This window comes from Myotis myotis, unplaced genomic scaffold, assembly GCF_014108235.1.
Source record: "Myotis myotis isolate mMyoMyo1 unplaced genomic scaffold, mMyoMyo1.p scaffold_m19_p_4, whole genome shotgun sequence".
Lineage (NCBI taxonomy): Eukaryota > Metazoa > Chordata > Mammalia > Chiroptera > Vespertilionidae > Myotis > Myotis myotis.
In genome coordinates, this window is record NW_023416346.1 from 104,633,763 (window position 1) to 104,660,145 (window position 26,383).

General features: G+C 35.5%; 1 protein-coding gene across 1 annotated transcript in view; it reads left to right on the forward strand.

Moving 5' to 3' along the window:
- KLHL4 (kelch like family member 4) overlaps positions 1-26,383 on the forward strand; it is a 98,244-nt gene that overhangs the window by 35,445 nt on the left and 36,416 nt on the right. The window contains exons 2-4 of the mRNA XM_036306165.1: positions 14,112-14,279; positions 18,647-18,783; positions 21,591-21,787. Of these exons, the coding sequence (XP_036162058.1) occupies positions 14,112-14,279; positions 18,647-18,783; positions 21,591-21,787 (502 nt within the window). The remainder of the gene's footprint in view (positions 1-14,111; positions 14,280-18,646; positions 18,784-21,590; positions 21,788-26,383) is intronic.

Consider the following 26,383-nt stretch of genomic DNA (forward strand, 5'->3'; position numbering starts at 1 on the left):
TGATTAGTGACTTTGAGCATGTTTTCATATGTCTCTTGGCTTTCTGAATGTCCTCTTTTGAAAGGTGTCTATTTAGGTCCTTTGCCCATTTTTTGATTGGATTGTTTATCTTCCTTTTGTTAAGTTGTATGAGTTCCCTATAAATTTTGGAGATTAGGCCCTTATCAGATATGACATTGGCAAATATGTTTTCCCACACAGTGGGTTTTCTTGTTGTTTTGTTGATGGTTTCTTTTGCTGTGCAGAAGCTTTTTATTTTGATGTAGTCCCATTTGTTCATTTTCTCTTTAGTTTCAAGTGCCCTAGGAGCTGTATCAGTGAAGAAATTGCTTCGGCATATGTCTGAGATTTTGTTGTCTTTGGATTCTTCTAGAATTTTTATGGTTTCCTGTGGTACATTTAAGTCCTTTATCCATTTTGAGTTTATTTTTGTGTATGGTGTAAGTTGGTGGTCTAGTTTCATTTTCTTGCATATATCTGTCCAATTTTCCCAACACCATTTATTGAAGAGACTATCTTGGCTCCATTGTATGCTCTTGCCTCTTTTGTCAAATATTAATTGAGCATATTGGTTCGGGCCGATTTCTGGGCTCTCTATTCTATTCCATTGATCTATATGCCTATTCTTGTGCCAGTACCAGGCAGTTTTGAGAACAGTGGCTTTGTAATAAAACTTGATATCTGGTATTGAGATCCCACCTACTTTGTTCTTTTTCAGGATTGCTGCAGCTATTCGGGGTCTTTTTTTATTCCACATGAATTTTTGGAGAGTTCGTTCTAGATCTATGAAGTATGCCATTGGTATTTTAATGGGAAGTGCGTTGAATTTATAGATTGCTTTGGGTAGTATGGACATTTTAATGATGTTGATTCTACCAATCCATGAACACGGTATGTTCTTCCATCTGTTTATGTCTTCCTCTATATCTTTTTTCAACGTCCTGTAGTTTTCTGAGTAGAGGTCTTTTACCTCTTTAGTTAAGTTTATTCCTAGGTAGCTTAATTTTTTTGGTGCGATGGTAAACGGGATTGTTTTTATAATCTCTCTTTCTGAAAGTTCACTATTGGTGTATAGAAATGCCTCAGATTTCTTGGGGTTAATTTTGTATCCTGCTACATTGCCAAATTCATGTATTAAGTCTAGTAGCTTTTTGATGGAGTCTCTAGGGTTTTGTATGTATAATATCATGTAGTCTGCAAATAAGGACAGTTTTACTTCCTCTTTTCCAATTTGGATGCCTTTTATTTCTTCTTCTTGCCGAATTGCAATGGCTAACACTTCCAGTACTATGTTGAACAGGAGTGGTGAGAGGGGGCATCCCTGTCTTGTTCCTGTTCTTAGGGGAAATGGTGTTAGTTTTTGTCCATTGAGTATGATGTTGGCTGTGGGCCTGTCATATATGGCTTTTATTATGTTGAGGTATGATCCTTCTACTCCCACCTTGTGAGGGTTTTTTTCAAAAATGGGTGTTGAATTTTGTCAAATGCTTTTTCTGCATCAATTGATATGACCATGTGTTTTTTTTCTTTCAATTTTTTTATGTGATGTATCACGTTTATTGATTTGCGGTTATTGTACCATCCTTGCATTCCTGGGATAAATCCTACTTGGTCATGGTGTATGATCTTTCTGATGTATTGCTGGATCCGATTTGCTAAGATTTTGTTGAGGATTTTGGCATCTATGTTCATGAGGGATATTGGTCTGTAATTCTCTTTCATTGTGTTGTCTTTACCTGGTTTTGGTATTAGGGTGATGCTGGCTTCATGGAATGATCTTGGAAGTGTTCCTTCCTCTTGAATTTTTTGTAGTAGTCTGAGGAGGATAGGTTTTAGTTCTTCCTTGAATGTTTGGTAAAACTCCCCTGTGAAGCCGTCTGGTCCTGGGCTTTTGTTTGCTGGAAGCTTTTTGATGACTGCTTCAATTTCTTCCATAGTTATTGGCCTGTTGAGATTTTTAGATTCTTCCTGATTGAGTTTTGGAATGTTGTATTTTTCTAGGAATTTGTCCATTTCCTCCATGTTATCTAGTTTGTTGGAGTAGAGCTGTCCATAGTATTTTTTAACAATCATTTGTATTTCTGTGGGGTCTGTTGTTATTTCGCCTCTATCGTTTCTGATTTTGTTTATTTGGGTCCTCTCTCTTTGCTTCTTGGTGAGCCTGGCTAGAGGTTTGTCAATCTTGTTTATCCTTTCAAAGAACCAGCTCTTGGTTTCATTGATTTTCTGTATTGTTTTTTTGGTCTCTATGTCATTTATTTCTGCTCTAATCTTTATTATCTCCTTCCTTCTGCTCACTCTGGGGTTTTCTTGTTGCTCTCTTTCTAATTCTTTGAGCTGTAGATTTAGATGATTTACTACCATTTTTTCTTGTTTTTTAAATAGGCCTGTAGAGCTATAAACTTCCCTCTCAGGACTGCTTTCATTGCGTCCCATAGGTTTTGGATTGTTGTGTTTTCATTGTCATTAGTTTCCAGGATGTTTTGAATTTCTTCTTTGATTTCATTGGTAACCCAATCAATATTTAATAGCTTGCTATTCAGCTTCCAGGTGTTTGAGTATTTTGGGTTGTTTTTATTGTAGTTTATTTCTAATATTATGCCATCGTGGTCTGCGAAGGCGCTTTTTATGATTTCAATCTTCTTGAATTTGGGGATACTTTGCTTGTGACCCAATATATGGTCTATTTTTGAATATGTCTTATGAGCATTTGAGTAGAATGTATATTCCCTGGCTTTGGGGTGAAGTGTTCTGAAGATGTCAATTAAGTCCATCTGATCTAGTGAGTCATTTAGGATTGCTGTATCTTTGCTGATTGTTTGTCTAGAGGGCTTATCCAGTGCTGTCAATGGTGTATTAAAGTCCCCTACTATGATTGTATTGTTGTCGATCTCTCCTTTGATATCTTCCAGGAGTTTTTTTATGAATTTGGGTGCTCCTGCATTGGGTGCATATATGTTTACCAGGGTTATATCTTCTTGTTGTATTGATCCCTTTAGTATTATGAAGTGGCCTTCCTTATCTCTTGTTCTGGCCTTCACTTTGAGGTCTATTTTGTCCGATATAAGTATTGCTACCCCAGCTTTCTTTTCCTTTCCATTTGCCTGAAAGATATTTTTCCGTCCTTTCACTTTCAGTCTGTGTGAGTCCCTTCTAATGAGGTGGGTCTCTTGTAGACAGCAGATGTATGGTTCATGTTTTTTTATCCATTCAGCCACTCGATGTCTTTTGTTTGGAGCATTCAGTCCATTTACGTTTAAAGTTATTATTGAAAGGTACTTGTTTGTACATGCTTCAGGATTCTTAGGATATATTTCTAGAAGTGGGACCAGTGGGTCAAATGGTAGTTCCACGTTTAACTTTTTGAGGAAACTCCATACTATTTTCCATAATGGCTGCACCAGTCTACATTCCTAGCAGTAGTGTACTAGTGCAGGCCAACACTTTATCTGGTGAGCCAAACCAGCTAAGGCTCTAGTTCTTTATGATGTAATGTTAGGTTGTTTACTTGAGATTTTTCTTGTTTCTTCAGATAGGCCTGTAATGATATAAACTTGCTTCTTATTACTGTTTTTGCTATATCCAAGAAGTTTCTAAAAAAATATTTTTATTGATTTTAGAGAGGAAGGCAGAGGGAGAGCTAGAGATAGAAACATCAATGATAAGAGAGAATCATGACTGGCTGCCTCCTGCATGCCCCACACTGTGGATTGAGCCCACAACCCGGGCATGTGCCCTGACCAGGAATCGAACAGTGACCTCCTGGTTTATAGGTCAATGCTCAACCACTGAGCAACACTGGCTGGGCATCAGAAGTTTTGATACGACCTATTGTAATTTATTCTATTCATTTGTCTCTATTTTATTTCTTCTTTGACTCAGTCACTCTTAGTAGTATATTATTTAATATCCACATGCTTGTAGGGTGTTTACTTCCTTTTTGCAGTCAATTTCTAATTCCAAAACATTGAGGTCAAAGAATTTGCTTGGTATAATATCAATCTTTTTAAATTTGTTGAGGCTAGTTTTTTGATCCAACATATGGTCTATGCTTAAGAATGTTCCATGTGTACTGAGGAAGAATGTATAATCTGATGTCCTGGGATGAAATGTTTTGTAAATGTCAATTACGTTCATTTTCTCTAATGTGTCATTTAAGGTCGGTATTTCTTCATTGACTTTCTATTTAAATGATCTATCTACAGCTTTCAATGGAGTATTTAGGTCCCCTATTATGAGTGTGTTTTGCCAGTTTCTCCCATTATTTCTGTTAGTAGTTATTTTATGTATTCCGGTGCTCCCTGATTGGGTGCATGTATATTGAGAAGTGTTATGTCTTCTTGATGTAGTGTTCCCTTTATCAATATAAAATGTCCATTTTTGTCTCTTTTTAACTTTGTTATCTTAAAATCTATTTTGTCAGATATAAGGATAGATACACCTGTTTTTCTATGGATGCTATTTGCCTGGAGAACCATTTTCCACCCTTTCACTTAGAATCTATGTCTCTGCAGGTCAGATGCGTCTCCTAAAGGCAGCATGTGTTTGGATTTTATTTTGATCCAGTCTGCTACTCTGTGCCTTTTTATTGCTGAATTCAGTCCATTTAAATTTATGGTACTTATTAATGTATGAGGATATTCTATAGTCATTTTATCTTTTGTTTTCTGGAACACTGTGTCTCCATTGGTTATTTTCCTTGTGTTTCTGTCTGTTGTTTTTGTTTGGTGGTATTTCATACTTTTCTCCTCTCTTTCCTCTTTTTTAAAGTTATGTGTCTCAGTTTTTGTTTTTTTTATGGGTGGTTGCCATTAGGTTTATGAAAAAGAAAGTTTCATATATACAGTCGTCCTTTTTCTTTTGAATGCATCTAATCTCAATCCTCCTTTGCAAATTCAGACCTTTACCCCTTACCCATTTATGTTTTTGTTGACACAAAGTATCCCTGTTTATGCTTTAAGTTTGTTGGTGATCTTACTCACAGTTCTGTGACCCTTTGTTCTTGTTTCAGGTAACTTCCTTGAGTGTTTCCTGCAATGGTTCTTCTGGTGATAAATCCCTTTAGCTTCTGCACGTATGGAAAAGTCTTTATTTCTCCTCCATATCTAAAGCATAACTTTTTGAATTCATTATTATTGGCTGGTAATTTCTCCCTCAGTAGTTTGAATATTTGGTTCCCCTTTCTTCTAGCTTTTAGAGTTTCAGCTGAAAGTCTAATAATAGCCTAGTTGACTTTCCTGTATAAGTTATTTTCTTCTTTTCTCTAGCTGCCTTAAGGATTCTTGTTTTTGTCATTGTTTATTGACAGTTTTAATATAATGTGCATTGGCAAAGGCCTTTTTGAATTGAGGTAATTATGTGTTCTGTTTGCTTCTTGGACTCGAGGATGTAGCTCTTTTTATAGGTTTGGGAAGTTCTTGTCAATTAATTGTTTGAATAGCTCTTTGTTCCTTTCTTTCTCTTCTTATTCTGGTATGCCTATTTTACTTATATTACTCTTTCTGATTGAATGAGATAGTTCTTTTAGAATTCTTTCTTTTTTTATGCTGAAGTCTCACCCTTCTTTCCTCTGCAGCATTTCTAGATTTCTATCTTTGACATCACTAATTCTATCCTCCACCTTGTTGGCTCTATTTTCTGTTTGTTAGTCATTTTTTTTTTAAATTTTTTTACAGAGAGAAGAAGTGAGAGAGAGACAGAGAGAAACATCAACCTACTGTTCCACCCACCTATGCAATTCATAGGTGTATTTCTGCATCGTCCCTGACCAGGGATCAAACCTGAAACCCTGGCACATTGGGTCAATATTCCAATCAACTGAGATATCCAGACAGGGCTCATTCTTGATCTCTTTTAATGAGTTATTCATCTCCACAATTTACATTTGGGTTTTTTTTTCAGTTTCAGTCTCTTTGATTGTAGGGAGCGGCTCTAGAGTTAAGCCTCGGATTGACCTGTGGCAGAGCCATAAACTAGCCCCAGCTTAGAAGGCACAGCTCTCTTAGCATAATTAAGCTTGACCTATGGCTGCCCCCTAGATCCTTCCTAGGTAGCTAATGGGCTGTGGAAGGTGCAGCAAATGCTGCCAAAACACGTGAAACTCACAAGAACATTGTAACTATGGTGACCACTACCTTGTTTACCTCTGGCTATAAAATAAAGTCTCAGCTTGCTGGCTGGATCCTTCTCTGTGGCCTCATCCAGGCATAGGAGATCCACTTAGCCATTCATGCTCGTTATTCTCTTTGTCTTTTCTTTAATCCTTCACCGTGCCTCCTCAGGCTCACCGAACCATTGGCTGTGCTGGCACGGCACATTTGATAAAGTACTTGTTCTGTTCATTGATTTTGTTACTGAGTTCATTGAACTGCCTATCTGAGTTTTCTTGCATCTTGTTGATTTTTTTTCAGAATTTCAATCTTGAATTCTCCATCATTTTAAACACATATTTACATGTTTCTAAGTTTATTTTCTAGATATTATTCATTTTCTCTTTGAGCTGCCTCATTACCTTGGTTTTTCATGGTATTTGATGGATTCCTTCTCTGCCTCGGCATCTGTGTATGAGTGCCATTTCTCTAGTAGATTGATAAGAAGTCTTTATATTGTTTTCCAGTAGGAGGTGCTGAATCACAAGTTTTTAAATTATTTTTCACATCTTTGCGTAGTGATAGGAAATGGCCTCTGTTCCCTTAGAACAGTGGTTCTCAACCTTCCTAATGCCGCAACCCTTTAATACAGTTCCTCATGCTGTGGTGACCCCAATTTCATTGTTACAAATTGAACATAATTAAAGCATAGTGATTAATCACAAAAACAATATATAATTATATATGTGTTTTCCGATGGTCTTAGGCGACCCCTGTGAAAGGGTCATTCGACTCCAAAAGGCGTTGCGACCCACAGGTTGACAACCGCTGCGGTAGGAGGTGGGCGCTTCCCCTGTGATCTGCTCATCAGAGTCACAGAAGACCAACTGCTCAGGGTTCCAAATCCGTGAAATCCCAGTGCTGTCCTTTGCAGCCAGATGCCTCCAGAAGTTCAGCCTCAATGTGAGATGGGGATACCTGGTCACCTCCTTTGTTGCTTTGCCCTCACAACAATGGTAACCAGCAGATGCTGTTGCATCCCCCCCTTCATTTCCACCAGACCCTGGGAGAGTCTCAGAGTGTACCTTTTAACTCAGAGAAAAAGTGTTTCTGTAATTCTAGTCCTGCAGTTTGCAGATAATGTACTTTGCAAACTGACCCTAAGGATGAGGGGAGGCTAGTTCTGGGAGATTAAGGAAGTCTGTCAGGCTCTGTGGATTCATTTCTCTGCCTGGAATGCTGATTGCCAGAAAACCATGGCCGCACCTCTGTTCTTCATCCCTGCCCAAGTCACTGGACTCAGCTGTAGCTCATACTGCCCATTCCTGCATGAATGTTTATTAAATCTCTTTGCTTCTCCTTTCTGGAGGTAGTGCCAGCCATAACCTGATTTCTCCACTCTTTGGGCTGAGCTCTGCAGTGAGCTATGGGCTTCAGGGATGAGTCCATGACTTCTTTGATCTCTTCTCCCTTCTCACCTCCCAGTTCACTCCCATTTGCCCAGGCTTAGATGTTTCACTGTGCGAATCTCTCAGATGTGTTTGTGTGCTGAACTGGGAATCATTTGTTGAATTATAGCTATTCAAATTGCTGAAACTTCAAGGGGAGAGACCAAGAGGATCTCTCACACTGGTGTCCCTCTCTCTCATGGCACTTAAAGCATAGTGTTCTAAATATTAATAACAGTTATAATTGCATAGGTGGCCATATGCTTTTAATTCAGTGAAAACATTGTATGCTCTTGCTTTATATTATTCATATATATTTCCTTTCAAATAACAATTTCAGTCTTTTAAAATAATATCTTAAAATAGAATCACATCTGATATATTACAATAGTTATTTAACAAAAAGGGATGCATCATTTATTTGGAGAAAATTATCTATTTACTGTAAGTTTAGAAAGGTTTAGAATAATGGCTTAATTTATGTCACTCAGAATCAAAATATTATGTACATGAAATCAATTTTTTAATATGTAATACATACAGCTATCATAGAAAGAGAACTTTAAGTTTGTGATCTGTTTCTGAGATTTAAGTCATCCGTTTCCATGACTCCAAATATAATAAAAAGCTTAAACTACAATAGTATTAAATTGTGTGCATAAATTAATACATTCATTGGACATTTACAGAATGCCTTCTCTTTTTTCAGAAAAAGCATATGAATTAATCTTAAACAGCCCTCCAAAAGAGAGTCAAGTATAAAAATTTTAAGCAATAAAGTTCTCCTCTGAATTTCAGAAAACAATATTTATATAGTCAAACAAAAAAATATAGAAATTAATTTTGAGAGTAACTTTACATTCCCTCGATAAGAATATAACCTTTGCTATAATGAATTTTGGGAACTTAGGCAGCACCATTAAAAGAATTTGGAGTTTCTATTTAATCTTTCATGGCTCACTTGAAAGATGGAACAAATGGCTGACAAAAGAAAACCAGAAAATAATATTATGAAGCTACTTGAGAACGTAAATGCCTAAATATAAATTTATGCACTCTATATTATCAACATCTGTTCTAGGCCTTTACATTTGAACTTTGTTCAAAGGCATGCTCTCTAATATAACTGGTTTCAAATTGTCAACTTCGTATTTGAAAGTATTTCTGAGGATCTCCAAGAATATAAAGTATGTACATATTTTTATTGTAAATTTTATTTATTTATTTATTTTGTTTTTTATCTTTGTGTTGAAAGTATTCCAGATATCTCCCTTTTATTTTCCTCCATTGACTCCCTCCTCCCCACTCCTGGAGGCATAGAAGAAGCATGCAACAGACTGAGGAATCTTAGAGGGAAGGGGGAGAGATTAACTAAAGAATTTATGTGTATGTATGCATAACCCAGTATTATATTGCCAACTAGCCTTCCAAAGAGGCTGTTAAAATTAATAATCTCACCAATTTATTGAGATAATGCCTTCTATTCTTTCTCAAATTAAAATTGTTACAAAATAGTTTTGCAGCAAAACTACTACTCAGAAAAACACAGGAACCTCAAATATTTTATTTAAAATTAAATAAATCCAGACAACAGTAGCTTCTGCTATGTCAGCACAAGGGCAGATTAAGATGCTCCAGACCCTCATTCCTCCATGGGAACATCAAATAAACAACTACAGGCTGATTAAAATAACTTTGTGAGAGCTCTGGAAACATATACAACAACCAAGCAAATGACCAACCAAGAAAAAGCCACATTCAAATTGGGAGGAAATTTCATAGCATTTATGCTTGCTCTTGTACCATCCCCATCCAAGGGTGACATGGCATATTGGGTGGAAGGCAACTTACTTTTTAGTTTCTCTTCAGGATACAAGGAAAAAAGTGGAGCTTGTTTAAAACATTTTCTGGTCTCACTGTGGGTTAGTCAAGAAACTGATTTCAGTACAGTAGCCTTCCTTATCCATAGGTTTGCTTTCTGTGGTTTCAGTTACCCACAGTCAACTACGGTCCAAAAATACTAAATGGGAAAATTCCCAAAATAAAGTTAAGTAGTTTTAAATTGCACACTATTCTGAGTAGTGTTTTGAAATCTCATGTCATTCCACTCCAGAACATGAATTGTCCCTTTATCTAATGAAACCACCCTGTATACACTGCCTGCCCATTAGTCATTTAGTAGCCTGTTCAGTTATCAGATTGACTGCTGTGGTATTGCAGTGCTTGTGACCAAGGTACTCTTATTTTACTTAATAATGGCCTCAAAGAGCAAGCGTAATGATGCTGGTAGTTTAGATATGCTAAAGAGAAGCCACATAGTGTTTTCTTTAAGTAAAAATGTGAAAATTCTCAACTTACTGAGAAAAGGACAAATGGTATGATGAGGTTGCTAAGATCTATAAGAACAAATGTTCTATCAATGAAATTGTTAAAAAAGAAAAATAAGGTTATGCTAGTTGGCTATTATACCTCTAACTACAAAAGGTAAGGGCACAGACACTGCATGGTAAGTACTAAGTTAAAATGGAAAATGCATTAAATGGGTGGAAGACATGAACAGAAAATGTGTTGTGATTGACAGCAGCCTATGATGGCAGGAAGCATTGATCCTATGCAAAGAATTCAGCAGAGGATCCCTTAAAACAGTGGTCGGCAAACTGCGGCTCGCTAGCCACATGCGGCTCTTTGGCCCCTTGAGTGTGGCTCTTCCACAAAATACCACGTGCGAGCGTGCATGTTCAGTGCGATTGAAACTTCCTGGCCCATGCGCAGAAGTCGGTATTTTGTGGAAGAGCCACACTCAAGGAGCCAAAGAGCTGCATGTGGCTCGCGAGCCACAGTTTGCCAACCACTGCCTTTAAACAAGGGATATCAAGCCATTTACTGTAAGTAAGGAAAGGCTATGCAGATTCATGAATAAGTTTGGCATTTTACCATCTCATATCAGCACAAGAAGAAGAAGGATGAGTGTAGTACAATAATATATTTTGGGACACAGAGTTCACATTCACATAAACTTTTATTAAAGTTTACTGTTATAATTTACTATTAATTTTTGTTGTTTATTTCTTACTGTACCTAGCTTAAAATTAAATTTATCATAGGTATGTATGTATGTATGTATGTATGTATAGGAAAAATAGTATGTATAGGTTTTGCTACTATCCACAGTTTCTGGCATCCACTGGGGATGTCGGACTGTATCCCCTGCTGATAAGGGAGGGGCACCATTGATTTACTTATCTTATAGCTCAGATGAGAATGGTAGTATAGTTTGTATCTCAGATTGGAAGCCACAGAATCCAATGGCAGGCATCAAACACATGAAAATTGCAATGGGAATGCAGACTTGTAAACATCTGGAGACAAAATAGTATGGATAAAGGAATACAATAGAATATCTAGGGATCACAGGAGAAATAGAAGTGAGATTTAAAGAAATTAAGAGATATTATATATAATATATATAATATATAATTTCCAGCCATGTATATGAAAGATAGTGGGGTAAAGCACACATGTAAGCCCACAGAAGATCCATACCCAGAAAAGGCCCGAGAAGACCTAAAATATTTATGCTGAGCTTTTTTTCAAAGACTTGTTCCATATTTCTCTGACTGGCTTATTTCACTTAGCATAATGCTCTCCAGGTCTCTCCATGCTGTCTCAAAGGGTAAGTGATCCTTCTTTTGGACAGCTGCATAGTATTCCATTGTGTAAATGTACCACAGCATTTTATATGCTCATCTACTGATGGGCACTTGGACTGTAAGATCTGGAGTCCATTCAGTTTTTAAGAAAGGAAAACCTATGCTCATAGAAAATAAGTGACTTGTACAAAATCACATAGTCAACTAGCAGCAGAGCCTGCACTAGGACTCATGTTTTTATTTTAAGTTATTTGGCTTTTTTTCTCAGTCTTTCGGACTTTTATTTTTTTTTCTTTATTGATTAAGGTATTATATATGTGTCCTTATCCCCCCATTGCCTCCCACACCCCTACTCATGTCCTCACCCCTCTGATGTCTTGTGTCCATTGGTTATGCTTATCTGCATGCATACAAGTCCTTTGGTTGATCTCTCCCCCTACCCCCACCCTTCCCTACCTTCCCTCTGAGGTTTGTCCGTCTGATCTATGCTTCTCTTCTCTGTCTCTGGAACAGTTTTTGCTCATCAGTTTATGTTGTTCATTATATTCCACAAATGAGTGAGATCATGTGATATTTATCTTTCTCCTATGGCTTATTTCGCTTAGCATAATGCTCTCCAGTTCCATCCATGCTGTTGCAAATGGTAAAAACTTCTTTTTTACTGCAGTGTAGTATTCCATTGTATAGATGTACCACAGTTTTTCAATCCACTCATTTGCTGATGGGCACTGAGGCTGTTTCCAAATCTTAGCTATTGTAAATTTTGCTGCTATGAACATAGGGGTGCATATGTCCTTTCTGATTGGTGTTTCTAGTTTCTTGGGATATATTCCTAGAAGTAGGGTCACTGAGTCAAATGGGAGTTCCGTTTTTTAGTTTTTTGAGGAAACGCCATACTGTTCTCCACAGTGGCTGCACCAGTCTGCATTCCCACCAGCAGTGCACGAGGGTTCCTTTTGTTCCACATCCTCACCAGCACTTCTCTTTTGTTGATTTAAGTTATTTGGCTTTAAAAGGGAAAATCTCATCCCTAGCTTTCTGGTGTGCCTGACAAATCTAACACCATTAGAGATACAAACTTTTGGATTTAGTTATTTTTTGTTAAAATACTGAACTTCTTACAAGAGGTAACTAATTCATGCTGTTGTAAGTTCTTAACCTCTCCAGTGTACTTCCAGATCCATGGAACCATTTGAGGGCTGAGTATTATGATCAGGAAAGAGAGCAGGGCAAATTTTAGTTCATAGGAAAGTCCAGGGCCCTTCTTATTTGATAGAGAGGGTCAAAGTAGGGGATCTTGGGTCACCATGGAGCAGTGTGAAGCCATAGGGCATTTGGGGAACTGGAAATAAGGGACAGATAGCACAAAAAGAGAGAGGCATAGAAAATAAACAAGTGCATTTTGTAGCAGGTAATTTTAAAGGAAATTTATATCATCCTACCCTGATTAGCCAACCAATATTGTGGCTGAATACCTCAGAGTCTTTAAAGGTTAAGAAGATTCAGAGGTGAATTTTTTATTTGAATTAAAAAGTAAAAAAGAATAATGCTACCCTGGACCAATTGTCTTAAAAAAAACAACAACCAACAACACAGGCCAAGTTGTTGGAGAAAGAACCTAAAACTAATCCTGTCTGGTCGTTGGAAAATGATGCATGGAAGCCAGAAAGGTGACAAGCAAAGTATGTAAGCATGCTCACCCAACCGTCAAATTTCTAAGATTCCACTGCTTGTAAATTTCTATGTGCTTGTGTTAGTATTTAAATCTACCATTTTGTGATGTTGAAAAGACACATCAACATATTTCAATGTTGTAAAATCAACAGTTATCATATTGTTTTAAATAGTCAAAGGTTACAAAGTTCCAGTTAGAAGATGAATAACTTAATTTGGGGGGTTCCAATATATAGAATTGTGACTAGTTAATAGTACTGTATTATATACTTGAAAATTGCTATGAGTTGAATTTAAATGTTCTTACTATGTGTACACAAAATGGTAATTATGTGAGGTTATGGATATTTTAATCTCATTGTGGTAATCATTTCACACTATCTAGGCATATGAAATCATCATGTTATATACCTTAAACTTACACAGTGTTGCCCAGCCAGAGTGGCTCAGTTGGCTGACCATCATCTTGTGCACCAATAGGTTGTTGGTTCAATTTCTGGTCAGGGCACATATCTGGCTTTTGGATTCGATTCCCAGTTGGGGCACCTATAGAAGACAACCAGTCGATGTTTCTATCACATCAGTCTATCTTTCTCTGTCTCTCTCTCTCTCTCTCTCTCTCTCTCTCTCTCTCTCTCTCTCTCTCAGCATGTCCTCACATGAGGATTAAAAAGGGTATATAAAAAGTAAAATAAACTTACATGCTGTTATATATTAATCATATATCAATAAAGCTGGTAAAGAAATATAAAAGATGGAAATATGTATATTTTGTTGAGAGGTTTGACATTATAAAGAATGTCATGGAACTCTAAAGCTTAAGATTATACAAGAAATACTTCTAATTTTTAATGAGTACACCATGAAGAAGCTTCAGGTGATAATCAAATCTGAAAAATATTGTGAATCCTGCCTACAATATCATGCCTAATGTCATTATTGTAATACCAACAAAAATTAAAGATATATACTAGCATTTTGAAGTTTATGCTTGTGTGTATGACAATTAATACTAGCCCTGCAGCTGCACCATACATAGTATGGTTCAATTCCTGATATAAACACCATCACTTTACTTGAATGGAAGATTAGGCAACAATCATAGTAAATTATTGAGAATCAGAGTGAAAAGTTTAGTTTACTGTACTCCAAAATGTTTCTTTTAGAAGTTGATGTGCCTAAATTTCCACTGTACATTAGCACACTCACTAGGAGAATAAACCATATTCTCACTCTTATCCCCCTTTCAGATTACATACACAACATCCTGAAGAAATGAATCTCAGCATACCTGAGGAGGAGTTCCATGCTGTAAACCATGCAGAGAAAACTCTCCATAAAATGCAGAACTACCTGAAAGAGAAACAACTCTGTGATGTGTTCCTCATTGTTGGACACCTCCGAATCCCAGCTCATCGGTAAGTATCCTTATGCAGACAGAACATTTGGTGATTAGAGTATGAATGAACAAGCACGAATGAAAAAGAATCAGTTCATTGATTACAAATTGGAACACAGGAAAATAGATTTTTATCATCCTATAAATCCGACCATTTGTAACAGCATGGAAGGAGCTGGAGAGCATTATGCTGAGTGAAATAAATCAGTCAGAGAAAGAGAAATATCACATGATCTCACTCATTTGTGGATTATAATGAACAACATAAACCAATGAACAAAAACAGATCTAGAGACAGGGAAGCATTGATCAGATGCTCAAATCTTAGAGGGAAGGTAGGGGAGGGTGGAGGTAAGGGGAAGAGATCAACCAAAGGACTTGTATGCATGCATATAAGCATAAGCGATGGACGCAGATAACAGGGGGTGAGGGGGAGGGCAAGACTGGGGGGATGAGGGGACAATGGGGGGATAAAGACACATTTTTAATGGCTTAATAAAAAATTTTAAAAAACTATGAAAAAATAAAAAATAAAATAAAAAGCATTACCGTATGTCTTTTGGACTTCTGTATATCCCATTGGGGAAAGTGTCTATTTAGGTCCTTTACCCATTTTTTATTGGATTGTTGGTCTTCCTTTTGTTAAGTTGTATGAGTTCCTTATATATTTTGGAAATTAACCCCTTATCAGATATATCATTGGAAAATATGTTCTCCAATACAGTGGACTCACTTTTCATTTTGTTGGTGGTTTCTTTTGCTGTGAAGAAGCTTTTTATTTTGATGTAGTCACATTTGTTCATTTTCTCCTTAGTTTCCCTTGCCCTAGGACAGTGGTCAGCAAACTGCGGCTCGTGAACCACATGCGGCTCTTTGGCCCCTTGAGTGTGGCTCTTCCACAAAATACCACGTGCGGGCGTGCACGTACAGTGCTGTTGAAACTTCGTGGCCCATGCGCAGAAGTCGGTATTTTGTGGAAGAGCCACACTTAAGGGGCCAAAGAGTCACATGTGGCTCTCGAGCCACAGTTTGCTGACCATGGCCCTAGGAAATGTATTGGCAAATATATTGCTATGAGAGATGTCCAAGCTTTTGCTGCCTATGGTTTCTTCTAAGATTTTTTGGTTTTATGAATTACATTTAAGTCATTTCATCAATTTTAAATTTATTCTTATGTACGTGTAAATTAGTGGTTTAGTTTCATTTTTTGCACATATCTATTCAATTCCCTCAACACCATTTATTGAAAAGACTATCTTTGCTCCATTTTATGTTCTTGCCTCCTTTGTCAAATATTAATTGAGCATAATGGTTTGGGTCAATTTCTAGGGTCTTTGTTCTGTTCCATTGATCTATATGCCTGTTCCTGTGCCAGTATCAGGCTGTTTTGATTGCAGTGGCCCTATAGTATAAATTGATATCTGGTATTGCAATCCCTCCAACTATGTTCTTTCTCAGGAGTGCTGCAGCTATTTAGCGTTTTTTTTGCATTCCATACAGATTTTTGGAGTGTGTATTCTAGATCTGTGAAATATGCCATTGGTATTTTAATGGGGATTGCATTGAACCTATAGATTGCTTTGGGTAGTATGGACATTTTAATGATGTTGATTCTATCAATCCATGACCACTGGTTTATTTTTTCCTTTCTCTCTTTTTTCAACACCCTATAAATTTCCAAGTATAGGTCTTTTGCCTCCTTAGTTAATTTTATTCCTAAATGTCTTATTTTTTTGTTGCAGTGGTAAATAGAATTGCTTTCTTTTTAGTTTCTCTTTCTGAGAGTTCATTATTGGTGTATAAAAATGACAATTTCTGGGTGTTAATATTGTATACTGCTAATTTTGCATTGTGTCCTGCTACATTGCTGAACTCATTTATTAAATCCAGTAGTTTTTTGGCTGACTCTTTAGGATTTTCTATGTACAGTATCATCTCATCTGTGATAATGACAGCTTTACTTCCTCCTTTCAAATTTGGATGCTTATTATTTTTTCTTTTTGTCTGATCACTGTGGCTAAGATTTCCAGTACTATGTTGAATGAGAGGGTTGCTTGTGGGATTGAAGACTGGTGTAGCCACTGTGGAACACAGTATGGAGTTTCATCAAAAAGTTAAAAAAGGGCCCTAGTTGGTTTGGTTCAGTGGATAGAGCGTTGGCCTGAGAACTGAAGGGTCCTGGGATTGATTCCAGTCAAGGACACATGCCCCAGTCATGGGCTTGATCCCCAGTAGAGGGCATGCAGGAGGCAGCCGATCAATGATTGTCTCCCATCTATGATGTTTCTATCTCTCCTCTCCCTTCCTCTATGAAATAAAAAAAAAAGTTAAAAAAGGAACTGCTATTTGACCTAGTAATCCCACTTCTAAGAATATATCCTAAGAAACCCAAAACACCAATGAGAAAGAATATATGCACCCCTATGCTCATAGCAGCACGATTTACAATAGCTAAGATTTGGGAACAGCCTAAGTGCCTATCAATATATGAGTGGATAAAAAATCTCAGGAGGCAGCTGATCGATGTTTCTAACTCTCTATCCCTCTCCCTCTCTGTAAAAAAATCAATAAAATATATTTTTAAAAAAAAGAAAGAAAAGAAAAGAAACAAATGCAACTACATCAAAATAAAAAGCTTCCGTACAGCAAAAGAAACCATCAACAAAGTGAAAAGAGAGCCCACTGCATGGGAGAACATATTTGGCAATGATACGTCTGATAAGGGGTTAATTTCCAAGATATTTAGGGAACTCATACAACTTAACAAAAGGAAGACAAACAATCTAATTTAAAAAATGAGCTAAGGACCTAAATAAATACTTCTCCAAAGTGGACATACAGAAGGCCAAGAGACATATGAAAAAATGCTCAAAGTCACTGATCATCAGAGAGATGCAAATTAAAATAATAATAAGCTATCACCTCACACTTGTCAAAATGGTTACCATCAGCAAATCAACAAACTATAATTGTTGGCGAGGATTTGGAGAAAAGGGAACCCTAGTACACTGCTGGTAGGAATACAGACTGGTGTAGCCACTGTGGAAAACAGTATTGAGTTCATCAAAAAATTAAAAATAGAACTCCCATTTGACCCAGTGATCCCACGTATAGTAATATATCCTAAGAAACCCAAAACACTAATCATAAAGAATATATGCACTCTTATGTTCATAGCAATGGCACAATTTACAATATCTAAGATTTGGAAACAGCCCAATGTCCATCAGCAGATGAATGCATAAAAAAGCTGTACTACATTTACAAAATGAAATACTATGTGACAGTAAATTAAAAAAAAACAAAGGAACTCTTACCATTTGCAACTGCATGGATGGACCTGGAGAATATTATGCTAAGCAAATTAAGCCAGTCAGAGAAAGATAAGTATCACATAATCTCACTCATATGTGGAATTTAATGAACAAAATAAACTGATGAAAAAATAGATCCAGAAAACTAGAAGCATGAAACAGACTGAGGAATTTTAGAGGGAAGGCGGGGGTGGGGAAGTGGGTCAGAAGAGATTAACCGGGCAACTTATGTGCATATATGGATAGCCCATGGACACAGAAAATAGTGTAGTAAAGGCCTGGGAGGGGTGGGTGCTGGATGGATTGGATCAATGGGGGGAAAAAAAAACCAAAGGGACATCTGTAATACTATCAGCAAAAAAAAAAAAAAAAAAAAAATCTGTGGTACATCTACAGCATGTAATATTATGCAGCTGTCCAAAAGAAGAATCTCTTACCCTTTGAGACAGCATGGAGGGATCTGGAGAATGTTATGCTAAGTGAAATAAACCAGTCAGAGAAAGAGAAGTATCACATGATCTCACTCATATGTAAAATCTAATGAACAAACTTAACTGATGAACAAAATAGATCCAGAGACAGAAGCATGAAACAGGTTGAGGCATCTCAGAGGGAAGGTATGGGTGGGTGTGGGTGGGGAGAGATTACCTGGGGAACTTCATATGCATTTATACATAGCTCATGGACACAGGCAATAGTGTGGTGAAGGCCTGGGAGGGGTAGGTGCTAGGTGGAGGGGGTCAATGAAAAAAAAGGGACACATCTGTAATACTTTCAACAATAAAGATACATTCTTTTTTCAAAAGCTTTACCGTATATTATTCACTTCTCTGTGGGATATTTAGAAGATCCAAACTTGAAAAATTGATGAAGAAAAACATCACAAATCCTTTAAAAGAATATCAAGTTACTATTTGCCTTTCTAATTTCACTAGCTTTACTGAACTGTGAAAGTTTTATAGAAAAAAAAAAAAAGAGTCTCACCAGTGTTAAAAACTTTCTGACTGCATTTCATGTTTTTCAATAAGATCATGGACTGATTTATTTTCTTATGAAACCTTCTTATTTCCAGGTTGGTTCTCAGTGCCATGTCTGATTATTTTGCTGCAATGTTTACTAATGATTTGCTTGAAGCCAAACAAGAAGAGGTCAAGATGGAAGGAGTTGATCCTAATGCACTTAATTCCTTGGTGCAGTATGCTTACACAGGTAAATACTTGGCATATATTAACTCAATTAATCCTTACAATAATACCATATTATATAACACATTATTATTATTCCTATTCTACAAGTTAAAAATTAAGAATAGACTACTTATGTAACTTTTCTAAAGTAATAAGGGTCAGAATCAGGATTTAAATTCAATATATTAATAAAAGAGCAAGAGGTAAGAAATATGATATTAAAAAATATGACCATAAGAGAATAGAGTGCCCTCTCTCTCTCTCTCTCTCTCTCTCTCTCTCTATATATATATATATATATATATATATATGGATATATTCTCATTTTTATAAAAATGAGACTATAAGTAGGACATTTTAACTGTACATTTGAAATATGTACAATCTCTTCATTTGAAATATTTAAGTTATGTTTACTCAAATTATAAAACAGATATAACAGGATGTGTTCTGGGGCCAAATAGTATGTATGTATATATGTATGTGTGTTTATCTATGTATATAGTCATTCATTCATTCATTCATTCATTCATTCTAACTTTATTGAGGAATAATTGACAAATTGTATATATTTAAATTTTTAACTTTACAGTGTGATGATTTGAGGTATATATGGTTATGAAGATCGAGATATTTAATGCATACATCATCTCAAATAGTTAACTCTTTTTGTGTGCAGTGAAGACACCTAAGATTCACTCTCAGCATGAACTACAGTCACCATGCTGTGCATTAGATCCCCAGAACTTTTATAACCTACATTTACCTTGTCTAACTCTCACCCCTTGGCACCAACCAATTTACTTGCTTTTTCTATGAAATCAGCATTTTTTTTTATTCCACATACAAGTGATACTATGCTTTTTGTGTCTGGCTAATTTCACTTAACATAATGTCCTCCAGTTCATCCATATTGTCACAAATGGCAATTTCCATATTTCTCATAGATGAATAATATTCCATTATATATAAACCTATTTACATATATACACATTTTCTTTATCAATTCATCTGTCAAAAGATGGGTTGTTTCCATACCTTGGCTCTTGTGAACAATGTTGCAATGAACATCAGAGTGCAGATATGTCTTCAAGATCCAATTTCCTTTCCTTTAGATATTTACCCAGGAGTGAGGTTTCTGGATCATGCATAGTTCTATTTTTTAAAATATTTTAGGAACCTTCTTACTGTTTTCAATAATGCATGTATCAATTTAAATTCCCAGAAACAATACACGATTCCTTTTTATCCAAAGCCTCACCAATGTAGGTATCCCTTCTGTTTTTAATATTAGACATCCTAACAGGTGTGAGGTGATATCTCATTGTAGTTTTGATTTGCATTTCCCTGATGACTAGTGATGTCCAGCACTTTTTCATGTTCCTATTGGCAATGTGTATGTCTTCTTTGAAAAAAATGTCAATTCATGTCTTTTGCCCATTTTTAGTTGGATTGATTTTGTGTTATAGAAATGCATAAGTCTTTTACATATTTTGGACATTGACTCCATCTCATGTATATGTTTTGCAAACAGTTTACCTCATTCTATCAGTTGCTTTTTCCATTTATTTTTTTGTTTTCTTTGCTGTGTAGTTCCTTTTGTTTATTTTATCTTTTTTTGCTTATGCTTTGGTGTCTTATCTAATAAATTATTGCCAACACCACTGTCAAGGAGCTTTTTTGTTATGCTTTCTTCTAAGAGTTTCACTTATTTAGAAATCAATATCCTAATATCTAGGCCAGATTTCAATGTCTATAGCAGGTGAATCTTTAGGTTTGAAACAGAATAGTTCATACTTCTCTGGGTCTCATGAAATATAGGCAGGGATCTTCCTTTAAAATCCAGGACAAGAAACAACACAAGACAATCTGCTGATGGACTGGACCCCTTTGTAGCATATTTTAGAGGTTAACCCAAATATAAAGCATCTCATGGTATGTATTACTCTTTTCTTTATAGTTTTGCAACATATAGAAACAATATTAAAGTATTTTACAAGGCCAGTTTATACAATTTATAAAATCCATACGAAATATCATTATTTATTACTTACCTATAACTTGGTTCAAGAAAAAAAGTGGAATTTAACTTATCAAAATAACATAACATTTGTAATAATTCATATAATATTTGCTCCAAAATAATACAGATATAGCAATATAAATGAAATAGTTTAATTTCTCTGATTTCATTTTTAAAGATTATTTATAGATATTTTTAAAATAGAGCCTATTTCTTATGCCTAACGAAATAATAATATAAGCAAAGTAATTCTTATTTTAAGGATTGTTGGCAACATTTTCTCTCTTTTTTTTTTTTTGAAACAGTATCAGATATCAATCCCAGGCATAATATTTAGGCCAAGTTATCCTTCTTAGCTAATAAATACATGTGACAAAATGGCACATAAGCTCAATGTTCTTATGTACCAAGATGTTTTTTCACACAAGTGACAGATACTTATAATGGCCAATTGTATTACCCCTATACAAGATTGCATTATACTCCTTAAGTCATAATGTGAACAGTTTTTTATTTAAGATTTAGATGCAGGACTAAGATAAAGAAATAAGTTGCTCTTCTTTGCAATGATAGTATTCACTGTTCATTTGCTACAGTGGTTTTTGATAATCTAGCCTAGCCTCTGTCAGCCATCTTATTAGAGTTTATACAAACTCTCTTGTATATGTTGGCTTTAAATGATGGTTGCTGTACTCTTGAAAATATAGACTCGCTAATGAGAGAAAGTGAAAATTTCAACTAGCTAGCTTATTTGTGTCCTACTTTATGAGACATATAATCATTCTTTACTTTTTCAAACCATCTAGGTGTCCTGCAACTGAAAGAAGATACTATCGAAAGTTTGCTGGCTGCAGCTTGTCTCCTGCAACTGACTCAAGTTATTGACGTCTGCTCCAATTTTCTCATAAAGCAGCTCCATCCTTCAAACTGCTTAGGGATTCGATCATTTGGAGATGCCCAGGGTTGTACAGAGCTCCTGAGTGTGGCACATAAATACACGATGGTAAAATCAACTGATTCAAACTAATTTATAGCAATGTATTAACCCAATATCTAAGTTACTGATTTTTGCTGATATGTTTATGTATGTGTGTACATAAATATATATACCTATGTGTTTATAAAACTTTTCACATAAATATTTTAGTGTGGGATAAAATTAAAAGGCAATATAAATTCATATAATTTACAAGTGACTTGCAAATAATAGACATTAGATTAAAATATGTGTCTGGTTGAGCTGTACTCAATCAAGTTTCTCATTTTTGAAACTAAAAAAGGTTTACTTGAATCTCAAAGCCTGAAGAAATGAAAATATTGCCCCAAATTAAATTATACAAGTATATATTTCAAGTCAAATTCACACTATTAAGAAAATATAATTTTCCTAATATTTTGCCCTATTAGAACTTTAATTTTTAAGTTTGTGAAAATTATGATTTATAATGAAAATATTTAATAAAGAAAAAATTAATGGATTAATACTGACTGGAATGCTTAAGAACTATAAAATAAGTAAATCAGACAATTCTATTGTATGGACTTTTTATGTTTTAATGAAAACATATTTTGGTTAAAAGCAATTTGTAGTCCAATCCCTTAACTTAATTAATTTAAACCACCTCTCAATTCTATTAGTAATTATAATAAATTGAATAAACACATTCTTATATGCTAATTCTTTGAAAGTTGCATGGGATAAGACTATGTTTATTCAGACAAGTGAAAGTGACATGAAAGATTGATCATCTGTAGTGAGGCAAGAAAAGGTAGACATATGGTAAACATACTCTTACCATTATCAGGATACCAATTGCCTAATGTAAAGAAGAAAATCAACTTTTTAACCTCTGAAGCAGGAAACAACATAAGAGATGGATCTTTCTGTGACAATCAAACAATCAAAAAATAAATATTTACAGCTAAGAAAATTGCCACAGTAAAAAAAAAAAAATAAACAAAGATTCAATACTAAAAGGCAAGTACATAAAAGTGAACAGTAGAGAAAGATATGCCTAAGAATAAGATAAAATTAACATTAAAATTTAGGATTGAGATGCATATAAATGAAGATTATTTTTCTAGAGTTTTATACTGACCTTAAAAATTTCCAAAGTTCTAAGATTTGAATTCTCTAAAAATTTATTGTAAAATTTCCCCCCTTGTCTTTCCATCTCTGGTCAACTTTGAAATATGAAGTTTCAAACATATTCCTGAAGCAATGGCATTATGTGGAGAATTATATTATAATGGATTGATGTTTTAACATATATCGTTTAGTTATGCTATTTATATTACTATATCCTAAATATAGATACCACATAATTTATCAGAACAGCAATTATATAGTTTAAAGGTTAATCCTACCTTAAAAACCAAACATGGAAAACTTCCTGTTAAATTACTTAAATTCTTGAATTAAGTATTAGCAGCTTCCTGGCTGATATCTTACTTTTGCAGACAAAACACGTGCTGATAAACAGCTTGAATTATTTTTGTTGCTCAAAATCAACTTCTCTTCCTTTTCCTATTATGTGATTTTTAAAGCAGGATGTGCATAAAAACAATATTGTTCTCTTTTTTAAATCCTCTTCTTTAGCTATTTTAGTATATATTATAAATGGAGTAAAATTGGTAAAGCTCTTGTTATAATAATGCTTTTATAATACTGTATTAATAGTATAAAAACACAAGTGATTTTAATGATTCAATTACAATTGTTTGAATCAAAGAATATGTAAAACAAATCAATCTCCCTAATGTGTATGGGCCCAACCCAGAAACGTCATCATAGACACATCCAGAATGTTCAGCCAAAAGTCTAGACATTCCCTGGTTCAGTCAAGTTGATGCATAAAATTAATCACCATAATTATATAAACAGTAATCTACATTGATGAAACATTCAGCAAGTATGCTAAATTTAGAACAATGTAAATGTAGATTTTAAAAAAAATGAATACCAAACCAAAGGTACAAAAAATATTCTTAAGAATGAGCATTGAAGAAAGTTTTACCTTGAAATTAGGAGCAAATAATTCCAAAATAAAACAACATAAAATTAATATTTAAGCTTAACTAAATGTTCTCTATAGTACTGTATATTCCAATGCCACATCTAGATAATTCAAACCAGTAAATTTATTTTTTATTTACACTAATTACCTATATCACCAGGCTATTTTCAATGATCGCATCAGGCAGCCACTCTGAAGCTATAACAAAGTCTACCAAAAAAATCTAATTTCTAGATATATTTAAATATGACCATCATATAAACCATTTTAATCATTTCTTAACTTTCTCAGAGGCATAATTCAATTTTATTGACTGTATCTGACCCATATTAACCATTGAGTGGGTTTAACCATTGTTTAAACCATTAACAATGAGCCAATTCATGGGAAGAAGTCAAATTATCAAATTAAGTGTTTGGAAGAAGTTGATTCCAACCCTCATTGAATAACTTTGAGTGGTTCAAGACTTCATTGGAGGAAGTAGCTGGGGAAGTGGTGAAAAAGCAAGAGAACTAGAATTAGAAGTGGAGCCTGAAGATGTGATTGAATTGCTGCAGTCCTATGACAAGACTTCAATGAATAAGGAGTTGCTTCTTGTGAATGAGAAAAGAAAAGTGGTTTTGTGAGATGGAATCTACTCCTGGTGAAGATGCTGTGAAGACTAAAAATATTGAAGTGACAGCAAATGATTTAGAATAGTACATAAACTTAGTGGATGAAGCAGCAGCAGGGATTGAGAGAAATTATTCTACTTTTGAAGGAAGGTCTGTGGGTAAACTGCTAGCAAATAGTATTGCACGCTACAGAAAAACCATTTGTAAAAAGAAGAATCAATTAATTCATAAAACTTCAGTGTTTTCTTATTTTAAGAAATTTCTGTAGCCACTTAACCTTTAGCAGTTATCAGCCTGATCAATCAACAGCCATCAACATCAAGGCAAGACCCTGTACCAGCAAACATATTATTTCTCAAGGAAGGCTCAGGTGATGATTAGCATCTTTTAGCAATGAACTATTTTTAATTAAGGTATGTACATTGTTTTTATAGACATAATGCTATTGCATACTTAATAGACTACAGTGTGGTTTAATATAACTTTTATATGCACTGAAAAACCAAAAAGTTTTTAATGACTCGCTTTATTGTGATATTCAGCTCTTTGTGGTGGTCTGTAACTGAACCTGCAATATCTCCAAGATATGCCTATACTTTGACATTTACTGTACAGGAGACCAAACAATTCACACAGCCTGTTTTCTTATCAGAATAATTCGACTCCTCACAAGACCACATTGGTGATGACAATATTTTTTAAAGAAATCTGTTAAGTTTGAAGTGTTATACATGTGTAATGTATTAGTTGTAGGACTAGCTCCATTATTTTGCTATAGGTAAGACTTTTCAAAGAAGGTCATCTGCTACATGTAAGGACCTGAGTCTCTGAATTGCTTGCCTTAGTCACAAGAGGGAAGTTTGTCTAAATAGGCAAGTTAACTTGCATTTATGGTGTCAGAGATTCTTGATGGGTCTGTCAAACTTCATGGTTGTTGTATGGATAAGTTTGTTATTAGGCTAACTCAGTTCCACAATGACTAAACTCAGAGTGGAGCTGAAGAAGTGATAGATTTATCCAGTTCCCCCAGTTACTCAGAAGCTGTTTTAAACTGCTTCCAGAATAATATTTATTTATTGTAAAATGTAAATTACCAAATAGATATGTTTGTCTTCATTTCAGAAGCATTTTTCATTGCATTTAAAAATTGAGATATTTATATATAATGTTAAAAGCAATCATTGTATTGTTAAAGAAAAATACATAACATTATAAATCGGAAAAATATATAGTGGCGTTTCAATAAAAGAATATTGAAACACAGCTGCCTGAAATTTGATGCTTGACAAAATACAAGACAACACACTGAGAGAAGAGAAAATTGAGGCATCCTATCTAATAATAGAGAAACATGCTCATTAACTGTAACTTCGCTACCATTCCCATTGGCTAATCAGGGCGATATGCAAAATAACTGCCAACCAAGATGGCGGCCAGCAGCCAGGCAGCTGAAGGGAACAGGAGGCTTGCTTGCTCCAGTGAAGGAGGAAGCCAAGGTTCTCTGCCTGTCGCTGCTGGGCTCTGAGCTGCAGTCTAAGAAACAATGTTGCAATTATAAAAGTTAAACAACCCCCATGCTTTCAGCCAGCCAGCAAAGCTGGAGTTGCAACAGTGTTACAATTATAGAACCCAAAAAAACCAGATACCTGCTTTCAGCAGCCGAGATCTCAGAGCTGGAACCCAGCCTCAGAGCTAAAGCCAGCTCTCAGTTCCAGTGACAGCCATAGAAGGTAAATAAATCCCAGAATAAAAAAAAAAAAGAAAGAAAAAAAGGAGAGGTTGGGAGCTTCAGTCGCCCGCCAGCCTGAAAACGGCCCTCAGCCCCTCACCCAGACTGGCCAGGCACCCCAGTGGGGACCCCCACCCTGAAGGGGGTGTAACCAGCTGCAAACAGCCATCATCCCCTCATCCAGGTTGGCCAGGCACCCAAGCGGGACCTCCACCCTAATCTGGGACACCCTTCAGGGC